This window comes from Anastrepha obliqua, chromosome 3 (genome assembly GCF_027943255.1).
Source record: "Anastrepha obliqua isolate idAnaObli1 chromosome 3, idAnaObli1_1.0, whole genome shotgun sequence".
Lineage (NCBI taxonomy): Eukaryota > Metazoa > Arthropoda > Insecta > Diptera > Tephritidae > Anastrepha > Anastrepha obliqua.
In genome coordinates this window covers 121,392,810-121,405,699 of record NC_072894.1, presented here as the reverse complement: position 1 = coordinate 121,405,699, position 12,890 = coordinate 121,392,810, and the positions used below count along the sequence as shown (strand labels likewise).

Genomic DNA, 12,890 nt, shown 5'->3' with positions numbered 1-12,890 from the left:
CGAATTTCCACACTCGCAAGTCTTGGAGGGACCTACAGTTTTATGCAGACGCCGAACGGCAGAAATTTTTATGCGAAGCTTTTTCATGGCAAAAATACACTCGGAGGCTTGCCAATGCCTGCCGAAGGGCGACCGCTTTTAGAAAAAATGTTTCATTATTGTAGGTGGCTCATGCACGGAGATTCGAACCTACGCAGTTCCGAATGGTACTCACCCATCAATTCATTCGGGTCTTACACCATGAGAATAGCTAATATACAAACCAGTTCCAGTTTTGAATGCATTTCATGCGTATCTGCCAGTGGTGGCAAACCAAGTGTTGGAAAGACCAAGTCGAGAACGGTTTGGCTACATTTGGTATTTCTAATTCTAGCTTCTAGCTTCAGTGAGCAATTCGCACGAGGAAGATATATGGACTGGTGCGCTTTTTTGCGGTTAATACGTGAATCAAGAAGAACAAGCAGAAGATAAAAAATATGGAATATAAAAGTCTACCATCATCCAAATAGCATATAAAGCTAAGCAACTCTAGAGTACTACACCTTTATTTTCCTACCCAAATAAACTTATATATTACAACTACACAGTGACTTTTATTCCCAGAACCTACTGCGTTTACATTATGTTTTATATATCTTGATCAATTCACAAAAACATTAAGCAAAAAAAAAATAAATTTAATCTCTCCTTTCTCCATACTCTGGAAATGGCTCCGTCGTCGCTCAACTTCGCTTTACAAATCGCACTTTATATGGCTTTGGCGTCAATGTAATTCCCGGTTGTAGCACTACAGACGGCAACGCTTCTTTGCACAGCTCTAACCGGAAAAACTGCACAATTTTTGTGAGGAATGCAAATAGGCACGCACGCGCCAAAGCATCGCCTGGGCAACGACGACGCCCCTGTCCGAATGGCATGAAGTACTCATCGCGGAATATTTCCCTCTCTTTGTCGATGAAACGTTCTGGTCTGAAGTTCTCCGGATCACCCCAATGTTCCTTATCCATGTGCACCGCACGCGAGCCGATTAATATCGTTGTATTTTTCGGTATATTATAACCGGCAAGAGTTGTGTTCTCTAAAGCTCGTCTGGGTCCGGTGATCGGAGTTATGTGAAAATAACGTTGCACTTCCATGATGAATGCATTCGTATAGGGAAAATACTCGCGATAACAAAGATTTGCAGGAATTTCACTTTTTTCTAAATTACCTACGATCTCCTCGTGAACGCGTCCTTGCACATCTGGATTCAGAGCGAGCATCATTAATGCTAAATCTGTGGTATTGCTGGTGGTTTGTGAGCCAGCTATGAATAAATCCAAAATGGTCATTATCAGTTGAGTTTCACTGAAAGTTGTATTTTCTGCGTCAGCGTTGCGTTCATTAATTTCACGTAAGTAAGCATAGATCAGATCACTCTCTTCATTCTGCGGCGTCATACTTTTTCGATGTTCATTAATGGCTTCCAAGAAAAACGCATGCATCTCTTGATTCAGTTGACAAATGAGATTGTAACCTGTCCAATTCGGTGCGAAATAACGTAGCCAAGGCATTTGTGTCAATACGCCGCCACACACGTCGAAAATTTTGGAACGCCGATTCAGCATATCGAGCAATTTCTTTAGACGCTTATCGTCGCGCTCTATGCCCTTGCCAGCCGTCAAAGTCCATAGAACATTTAGTACGCTAGGCGCCAGAAATGACCCTGGCCACACAGGCTCCGCTTGCAGATCTTCGATGTAACGCAGCAACACGGTAGCCTCCTTCTCGATGTACTGCTCCATTTCCGTGCGTCCAAAGCCGACATGACGCATCTGTCGCATAGCAAAAATGCGATGTTCCTGCCAAAGTTGGCCGTCGGTGCAGGTGATGCCCTTACGAGTGCCCATTGTACGCAGGCGCAGAAAGAAGTTATCTGGCCGCCCATCGTAAACTTCCTTAATGTGTACCTCGTGAACCAGGGGATAGGAGTGTGCAACAACGACGTACTCGCTGCCTAGCTTGAGGCCCAGCAGATTGCTGTTGTATTTTTTGCACCACTTTTCAAACACCAAATGTTGGCCACCACAGGCGCGTGCTTCTTTGCGCAACTGGAAGGTGTTGCCCATCCATGGCATAAAGTTGGGACCTGAAATGAGAGATAGGAATTGTTTTATTGTTTTTTTTTTGTTTTTAGTGGAGATGGGGGTAGTATAAAATGAATAAAAATATAAAAATAGTATAGTTCAGGCTTTATTGACATAATCGAGGTTAACCATTAAAATATTCAGTGGCTGAGCTGCAGGTTCCTTATTGAATCCAATATATTTCTATACCTTTCTATTTCGCAGGCAGAGCAATAAGTGTTATCATTGATTATCTGAGGAATCTATTTGTGCTCATTACCTCGTAAAGCTCTCTAGTTATATGTGGAAAACTCTTTTCTAGAGCACTTCTAGAGCACTATTTCAGTTGTTTTTCGAACAAAAAGCATTTACTTCACGACAAGTTTTCCGGAAGGAAAAACTATATGTGCGTATACCAAATATTTTATGTAAAGGAGTCAGTGGGTAAGTAGGCAGGTGAAATTGTTGAAGTGCAATTCTGGCACTCTCCAAGTAGCACTAAAGCGCCATTTTGATACAATTATGAGCCCTCCAATAGGCAGATATCTATAGCCAGCCAGAGCTGTTGATGTAATGGAGAAGGTTGATGGGATTTAGGTTGGCGTACTGTCCCAGACTGTGGTAGAAAGGAGCACACAGTGACCTTAATCGTCTACCTGCCAAACTCGGACATTTACAGAGAAAATGCTCAATAGTCTCCTTCTCTGAAAGGTCTCCACAATTTCGGCAATGAGGATGAAATTGTAACCCCAGCATTTCCGCGAGTGTGCCGATCGTCTAATCACCGTACTATTAAGGAAGCCACTACAGTATCGGTTGCAACAGCAAAGCGACGATTCCAATGATTCCGTTCTGGTAAGTCAATCGTTGAAAATATCGATAAAGTCATGAGCATCTTGGAGTCGGACCAGTATGTGAGCGCCTACTTCATTACCCATGAACGAATATAAGCCAGAAACCATCACAACATCACCATAGAAACTAATTCGTAGCGGGAGTCTATCCTGGGGAAAAATTCATGGCAAAATTATGGCCACGCCTTAGTTTTTTCAGTTTTGTACTGCATCTTTCTAAAAAATGTAGCGAAATTGCTTTTGAATCAAGTGTTGAAGTACTTCCTTGCCAAATTTTGTGGACGCTATAAAACTTGTCTCAAGAGAGGATTGTAAAACTGAGCTGGTCGAGTTTTTTTCCCCCAAAAGGGCTTTCTTATTCGCGAAATTATGAAATTGTTTTCAAAATGGAAAAAAGTTATCGAACAAACCTTGGCATATTTGATGAAAATCGCATAACCCCGTTTAATTTTTTCACTAATTTCATCGTCGAAATAAACCGACAAAGTAATTAGAAGTCTTCACTGGACCAATAGAAACCAGCAGTGGATTGTGATTATAAAGGCTATGTCCATCTGCAAGCACACACATCGGCTTGCTAACTGTCAATTTCAGATGAGCCCTTAATTTTTAGTATAAAAAACGGCGCACCACAAATCGGAGAAGAAGCTCGGTACTTGTATGTAAGTATGTATCAAGGGAGCGCAGCCCTCATAGAATGGGATGACTTTTGAGATATGGTGAGAGGAAGAATAGTGCTAGTAGGTTTTTATCTGGTCATATGATGTATGAGCCCACAAGTAAAAACAGCTAAAACTGATTAAAATGTTTCTTATTGTTTTCGATATATTTAGAACTAATATGTATTATAACTTAAAACGATCTTTACACAAAGGCACATTACTCTCCACGCAAATGTTTTTTATTCTTATTCGAATGAAAGAAGTGATCTCTTGAAAAAATTATAGCAGGCGCGAAAACCCTCGGTCGGTAAAAGCAATGGTCCCAAAAGCTTTTCAAAGCAAATTTTCAAATAATTAGTCGACAGAGCACTTTGAGCCCCGTTTGCATTTATCTACAAAACTGGAAAGTTGTTATTATTTTTTGTTGACGTTGATTTTGATGGATTCATCCAAGTCGATTTTTCAACCGAGTCAGGTTAAGCCTTTCTATACTTGGTCTTATTAACGCGAAGGAAGCTTCCCTCCTTCTTGGTCACTGATTGGATGGTGATATCACTTTTAATAGTAGAAGTGTCGGTGCGTCCCGCTTGGAATACCCCGAGCTGGAGTTCGTAGAATGCCCAAGCGCCTCCGAGATTGCGGCAGCTATAAAATTGCTGAAAAACAACAAAGCACAGAGGTAACCTTAATGAGTGCAAAAATTGGAGTGGTATAACCTTGCTTAGCATTGTAAACAAAATTATTGCCCAGATCATTTGTAGATTGCTAAGAGAGAGGCAAGGGGAAGCTGGCTTCAGAGCAAATCGTTCTTGCATTGGCCACATAAGTGCTCCCCCGAGCAGTCAATTGAACTCAGAGCGCTGTTATAGATTATATTTATCGATTTTCGTAAAGCATTTGATACGATTCACTGCAATTTGCAGCGATCTTGAAGGTAAGGGAGTCTCACAGAAATTTATCAATCTCCTGGGGGTACTATAGGAACATGTTTTCTTTGTCTGCCCTCGTTTCGAGCTGGAAAGAGTAGAATTGAGTGATAGGGTGGGGAAGCCAATAATGGTTAGCAACCTAGTAAATATCATGCTTGACTCAGAAGAACATTGGTCCGCTGTCAGCAACATGGCAAGGATAGTAATTACCAAGCTGCGTCGCAATGAACAACAGCGCAGATTGTTACGTAGAGGCAATAGGCCGCACCCCCTCCCGTGAAGTAGTACCTAGTAATACTTAACGGTTTTAGGAATCACCAAATTGCGTCACGCTGAACAGCAGCGCAGATTTTCATGAAGAGGCAATAGGCCGCTCCCCCTCCCGTGAAGTATTACCTAACGGTCGTCCCGCGGGAGGGAAACGGAGCTGGGGTGGGGTTTTTAGTGGGTGAGTCGAAAGACAAGTCTCACACTTCTCGGCTTTCAATGCTTTTTGCCACCTCCAAAAAAAAAAAAACAAAAAAAACTATAGGCTGACGCAGACTGCCGGATAATGCATGAACGGCGCCTGGGTGACAGGTTGAGGGTACTAACATGCGTATGTCAAGGCTGTGCTCTCTCGCCTCCATTATTTAACATAATAAAAAGCACTACGTCTGAAACTTGATATCTACCTGTTCAGTCATACTTACACGGATGTGGAATCTAAACTGCAAGCAGTGCAAGAAGTAGCAGCGAAATACGGCTTGAAGCTTAACATTTCAAAAATAAAGCGCGCTTACTACACGAAACCCGCGCAGTTTTTAATTGATGGAGACGAAGTTGAAGAATGTGCAATATACAAGGTGGCGCAAAATTAAGCATCCCATATTGAACTGAATAACTTTTTTTCTAAATAAAATAAAATGATTTTGAATAATAGAAATCTTTATGTTGACCTTTACGCACTGCATTGATTGTCTGTTTGTATACTGCAGCTGTATAGTTCACAAGTGTGAAATATGACTGACATACGACGCAAAATTACAAAATGTATAAATCTTCCATTAATAATAAATAAATAATTGGCGCGTACACTTCTGTTAGGTGTTTGGCCGAGCTCCTCCTCCTATTTGTGGTGTGCGTCTTGATGTTGTTCCACAAATGGAGGGACCTACAGTTTCAAGCCGATTCCGAACGGCAGATATTTTTATGAGGAGCTTTTTCATGGCAGAAATACACTCGGAGGTTTGCCATTGCCTGCCGAGGGGCGACCGCTATTAGAAAAATGTTTTTATTAATTTTGCTTTCACCGAGATTCGAACTAACGACCTCTCTGTGAATTCCGAATGGTAATCACGCACCAACCCATTCGGCTACGGCGGCCGCCGTTAATTAATGTGATTAATTTTGCGCCACCTTGTATATGCAATTTGGGAGGCATTAAGTCGGCATCAGCGGTTTAAGTGAAAACATCAAAAATGGAATCGGAAGTCTGCCGATCAACAATGAACACGTGCTGCTGAGAACAAAATTCATATTAACCTGTGCTAAGTATTAGCTATCTATGAACCGCCGAATTTGTTTTCGGAAATGCCAGATGTGAACTACATAAAACCACCCATATTGGGATTCTTAAATGTTTGTATTTAAAAATGACAAAAATCCTGCAAGCAGTGACTTACATACATAGAGAAAAATAAAATGACAACGTGATTACCACTAAATATTTAGTGACAGTGAAAATCTTTAGTCATAATTACCATTTTTAAGTACCATAACGCTGCTTCTTGAAGAATGAAAGGAAGACTATAAGAGCTGAAGCAGTATAAGGAAACGTTTTTAGAATAAATCTTAATTTTGAGTAGAACTACAGCGGTGCAATTTTTTTGTTTTTTGTTTTTTTTTACACTGTTATAGGGGGGAATACTCAAATGTCGCGGGCTACGCACATTCGACTATCGATTATTATTAGTTTTTTATGTTCCTACATTCGTCTCGAAGATATGGTGACGATTTTGTCAGTGAGAGGCATAAATGAGACAAGTGTTTCGCGTGTTCGGCGATTTTCTGCTATCGAAAAAAAATGGACCAGAGAAGTTGCATCGAATTTTGTGTAAAAAATGGAATTAAGTGCTCAAAAACACTTGAAGAGAGAAGGTCGAGAGATGTGAATCACGACGCTCGCTCTAGGCGCCCCAGCACATCAACAACCGATGAAGTGTTGAGAAAGTGAAGAAAATTGTTATGGCGAATTGTCAAATTACAATTATTTTTTACCAACAAACTAGTTGATAACTAATATTGAACATAAAATATAAATTAAAATGTATTTAGTTAAAAATCATTTTTCCTGAATATTTAGTGATAGTGAAAAAACTTGCATTATTACCAAACCTTTAGTTAGTCATTAATTTTTTAGTTAATTTTTTTTCACGACCACTAAAAGTTTATATATATTTATATTTTTAACCCTATATTGGCATTATATTTATATTTCGGGATTTGGCAACCCTGGTGTTGCAATCTGGCAACTGACAGCTGTATCGCAAAGTTTGACATTTTTTGGCTTTTACGTACTCAGAACGTTTTGAAATACCAGCGCTATTTGTGTTGTTTACAGTAACTTAAAAGATTCATCTCGGTCCAAAAATGGAATTAAATCGTGAACATTTTCGTGCGATTATTTTTTACAACTTTCGACGTGGATTAACTGAGCAACATTGCATGGATGAACTTAATTCATTTTTTGGCGATGAAGCTCCATCAAGGACCAGTGTTTATCGTGGTCGTAGTTCACTCCAAGACGAATTTCGTGAAGGTCGTCTAAAATCAGTTGTTGTTCCGAAAACCATTGATGCTGTGCGCGAACTGATATTGCAAGATCGTCATGTGACCTATCGTAAGATTGAGACAATCTTAGGCATTAGTGGGACCAGCATACATTCAATATTGCATAAGCATTTGACTGTCAAAAAAATTTGTTCGCGTTGGATCCCACACAATTTGTCAATCGCTCAAAAGAAGGCTCGTGTCGATTGGTCGAAGGAAATGCTCAAAAAATACGATCGCGGGATTTCGAAATACGTCTGTGACATCGTGACAGGTGATGAATCATGAATTTACGCGTATGAGCCCGAAAGTAAACAACAGTCGACTGTGTGGGTGTTTCAAGATGAGCCAAATCCAACAAAAGTTGTTCGCGCACGAAGCACTTCCAAGCAAATGGTCGCCTATTTTTTCGGAAAAACTGGACATGTCGCAACCGTACCACTAGAACAACGCAGAACAGCAAATTCTGAGTGGTACACAACCATTTGCTTGCCAGTTGTCTTCCAAGAAATTAGGAAAACCAATCGCCAAAGACGGATCACTCTTCACCAGGACAATGCGAGCTCTCACACATCGGCTCAAACAACTGCATTTTTGAGCACCCAAAACATCGAATTAATGGGCCATCCGCCGTATAGTCCTGACTTGGCACCGAATGACTTCTTTTTATTCCCGTACGTAAAAAACAAACTGAGAGGTCTACGTTTTTCGACACCTGAAGAAGCGGTTGTGGCATTCAGAACGCATGTTTTGGAGGTACCTCATTCAGAGTGGCAAAAGTGCTTCAACAATTGGTTCAAACGCATGCAAGAGTGTATAGATCTTCATGGAGAAAATTTTATAAGAAGAATAAAGTGATTTTCGATGATTAAAATTTGTTTTTGTTCTCTAATCCTGAAATATAAAAGGAATCCCTCGTATATATATGTATATATAATTGGCGCGTACACTCTTTTTGGATGTTTGGCCGAGCTCCTCCTCCTATTTGTGGCGTGCGTCTTGATGTTGTTCCACAAATGGAGGGACCTGCAGTTTTAAGCCGACTCCGAACGGCGGATATTTTTATGAGGGGCTTTTTCATGGCAGAAATACACTCGTAGGTTTGCCATTGCCTGTCATGGGGCGACCCCTATTAGAAACATGTTTTTCTTAATTTTGGTGCTTCACCGAGATTCGAATCTACGTTCTCTCTGTGACTTCCGAATGGTAGTCACGCACCAACCCATTCGGCTATGGCGGCCACTAAATATTTATTTATAGTTAATTTTTGCTCCACTGAATAGACAGTGGTGGTGCAATTTAGTGGTAGTGCAAAAATGCCCTACCCTGAACTAGAAGAGGGTAATGAAGTGAAAGAAGATTTGATCAGTATAGGCATACCAACAATCTAAGCAATTAAAAAACTGGTGATGCAACAAACAGTATCACCGATACACCAACAAGCGCAAAGTCAAGTATAAATTAAGTTGGCTCTGCTAACGATGCCATTGTTTATATTAAATAAATAAAATCAATTGTGAAATTAAAACAAACACAAATGTAAAACACGAAACAATAGTGAAAACTCTCCCATATAAACAAATTTGATATACAATCGAGACTAATTATAGAACTAATAAAAGATGATTTAATGGTAAACTTCATTCACAATAAAATAATATAGGCAAAACCAATTTACATAAGAAACATCGCCGATTATAAAAGAGTTCGAGGATACTTAGGAAAACCGAAAGTCAAATTCCAATCATATATGTACGCCTAAATGTTTGAAAACAAAACCCATATTAATGGAAGGGCTAAACGGAAACACCGACACCAAAGGAATTTTGAGTGAACTTTGCAGCTATCAAAACCATAACCTTGATATCCTCAAGGTTACTCAATTCACTGCTAAAAAGAGGTTGTCTGTAAAGTCGGTTTACTGACGATAGTTTAACGTGACAACGTCATAAGAAAATACTGATGGAATGGTTGCATTTTTCAATAAAAAGTTTTAATTTTATTTGTTTGATAGATATTTTGTATGGATATAGAGGAGGAGGTAAATGGAATTGCAATGGAATAGGTCAAATTACATTTACACAAACGTGAAAAATGACGAAACATTTATCAAATTCATGAAAGATATCTTCAATTTCGGTTGTGCATCAGACGTTAATAAGTCAACAACACTAAGAGGCACCATCATCGATTTGCCTTTTTCAAGACACTTTACACTCGAAACACCCCCTTTCATTTCCTACTTTTCCTATCATCGTCCTATTCTCAACAGAGAAATGGTTCATTACCATGCACACAGGAAGAAGGCATATGCAAATACAAATATGTGAATTTCTATACAAATGCGCATATAAATACATATACATACATATATAGGACAGAGCCACATGTCGAACGTTGCCGAACGCGGGGGCCGATTGTGCTCTTTGTCGTTCGTTCCGCGCTCTCGCTTGCAGTTCAAGCACATTAGCTTACATTTGCTTGCGTACGGAATAGATTCGTATATTTGATATGTCCATATGACTTGTATGCATCTTTACATATAGATTTGTTCTTTTTGAAAATTGCGCGAAACTGTATATGTATATGCATGTTTATATACATATATTAGTATACAACATATCTTATAAGGTATATGGTAAATATTACCATACATTTTTTCCTTCATATATAATAAAAAAATTAATAATAATAACATTAAAACAACAGGTATTATTAACAAACTTGGTTTTATTTTAAATTCTTCAAGTAAATCAAATTAATAATAATCAATAAGAAGGCATATGCAAATACAAATACGTGAATTTATATATGTACATATGCGCATATACATACATATATAAGCTGACTTAAGTAGGAGAGAGCAAGATGTCGAACGTTGCCGTTCGTTTGCTTTGTTTGCTTTGTCGTTCGTTCCGCGCTTTCGCTTGCAGTTCATTCAAGGTAACGACAATGAGCAAGGTAACGACAAATGAGCAAGGTAACGACAATGAGCAAGGTAACGACAAGTGAGTAAGGTAACGACAAATGAGCAAGGTAACGACACATTTTTTCGTGCGTGCAGCCGGCTAAATCGAATTATAAGACGTTATCACGTCAAAATTCCACACAGCAACAAAATAAAAGTAGCAATTTTTATGATTCAAATGAAGAAAATTGCAAGACCGATGAACTAGCCAGAAAGGGTATTAAACTTCCACTGCTTGAAAACAGAGGTAATTTTGAAATTCCTATGGCAACTTGCAAATTAAGAATAAAAAATAATATTCATGGAGACAAGAAAATACTGCCACAAAAATCCAACCTAACTTCTGGCTCAAATGCAAGTACAAGTGCAAAAAGCAATGTTAAGTCTGCTGTATGGATGCGAAACATAGAATGTCCCAACAGCTGACAATAATGCACTGCCATTCTACATAAATCGTTGCTTGCGAAGAATCTCGAAAATATTTTGGCCGAACCTTCTATCAAACGCAGATCAACTTGGAACCTTAGGATACATAACACCTGTGCTGAAAAGTCGGGAGCCTAACATATAGATGGTATTAGTTTTATTGCATTCAGCTTTTTCTCAGTTAGTACTAACCTTAAAAATACTGCTGTCATCATATTATATTCATTAGTTCGTGAGTTATTGTGCTAAGTGTGACTCTACTTTTATTATTTTCAAAACAAAGGATCAGAAAGAATTTCGTGTTTTAATTTTACACTGCTTTTTGATGGGAAAAATACCAAATACCGTTCAAGCGAAGCAATAGCTTGAAAAATATTATGGGGACTCCACTCCATCAGAAACAACAATAAAATTATGGTTTGGTGACATCAAACGTGGTCGTAGAGACGCCGATGCACACTGGGCCAGAAGACCCGAGTGAGTGGCCAAAAATAAAAATTTTCGACTTAATTTAAACAGGAAACTTGTAACATCATCTTATTTTGAGTAATTTTTTACACCAAATTATGAAGTTTCATTAGTTTTTATCAATTAGTTTTTTTTATGTAACAGTTCAAAGTCAAAGTTTTAGTTCGATTTTTAACACTTTCAAACAATGTTTATCAATAAGTTGTTGTGAAAAATACTACTCAAGATGTTATTATCGCCCATAACTTTTCTTTATGGATATCAAAAAATAATTTATAATTGAAACCATGTGTATTTATGTTGAATAAGTTTTTTTTTTAACATTTAATCAACAAAATATGTTTTTTATTCATACATGACTTACTTTGAAAACAAAGTTCCCCGAAGTTCCCCTATCAAATGAGTTAAATTTTATGCCAAATTGTTCGTAAAGAAGTATTAAATAAGGTATATATGCGCCATTTTGCGCCTTTTCATAAACATGTCTGAAATATCGATATTAGTGTGAGAGAAATCTCAAATAATTCTGACCCATTAATGTTTGAGCCAAAACTACCGAGGGAAAATCGAGTTTAACTCAGTGTTTGCATTTACTACTTCAGAGCAGCCGTAGTACCCCAAATAATGCTCTGCTCTAACTATGTAGTTAAACATTGTCAGCTACAGAGTAGAGCTGATAGCGCACAAGTCAAACTAGGACTCCAAGCTATGACTCTAATTGCGCAACAGTCAGAGTCATAGTAGAAAAATAATTGCGTCGTAGTTTTACACAGGAGCTCATAGTCACTAAAATAAAATGCGCAGTAGACCAAAAACAGAGATTGAACTTTGTCCAGAAAGATCCAGAACTGTCCAGTACCTCAGAGAGTGAGAGACTCTCAGCAGATCGTTCGGTCAATGTGCGCCCCCACCCCCGTTTTTATTTTGTACACGAAAACTGCGGAGCGACTATTTGCAGTACTACGAAGTCATTTCGCGATGTCATATTTTGAGCGAGAGCGAACAAAGTTCAATCTAAAAAATATTAGTAAAAAAACAAGCGTATTCCTTCCAGACAAAAATGCACTTCAATATGGTATTAGCCCATTACATGCGTGGATTCGATTTTATGAATGTTGTTTGCATATAGCTTACAGAATTAATATTAAGAAATGGAGGGTAAGTACGCCTCAGGATAAAAAACTTGTTGCAGATCGGAAAGCTGAAATTCAAAAAATTCTACGTGAAAAGTTGGGACTATTAGTTGAGATACCAAAAGCAGGTGGTTCTGGTACAACTAACGACGGAAATTCCGCACGTAAGGCATTTCAAAATGCAGAAATTTTTGCTGAATGCTTAAAGATTGATTGCCAGTTCGTAAATAATTTGAAAATTATTTTAGTTTGCCTTTCTTGTCAGCTACCAATCAACACAGAATTCTGCTAAACCACTGCAAGCTTGTATGTTACCTTGTATCCTTGGTATCCAATGCCAGCAACTCTTCATAAAATCTTGATTCATGCTGGAGAAATAATAAGACATTGTACTGTATATGGAGAAGAGGCATCTGAATCGAGAAACAAAGATTACAGAAACTTCAGACTCAGGCACAGTAGACAATGTGATAGAAAAACAAACTTAGAGGATCTTTTTAATCGATTACTAGATACTTCTGATCCATTACTGTC

At 38.6% G+C, this 12,890-nt stretch overlaps 1 protein-coding gene across 1 annotated transcript in view; it reads right to left on the bottom strand.

Moving 5' to 3' along the window:
• Nucleotides 1-637: 637 nt before the first annotated feature.
• Nucleotides 638-12,890, bottom strand: part of LOC129242743 (probable cytochrome P450 305a1) — a 28,097-nt gene continuing 15,844 nt past the window's right edge. The window contains exon 2 of the mRNA XM_054879548.1: nt 638-2,128. Within this exon, the coding sequence (XP_054735523.1) occupies nt 723-2,128 (1,406 nt within the window). The 3' untranslated portion in view covers nt 638-722. The remainder of the gene's footprint in view (nt 2,129-12,890) is intronic.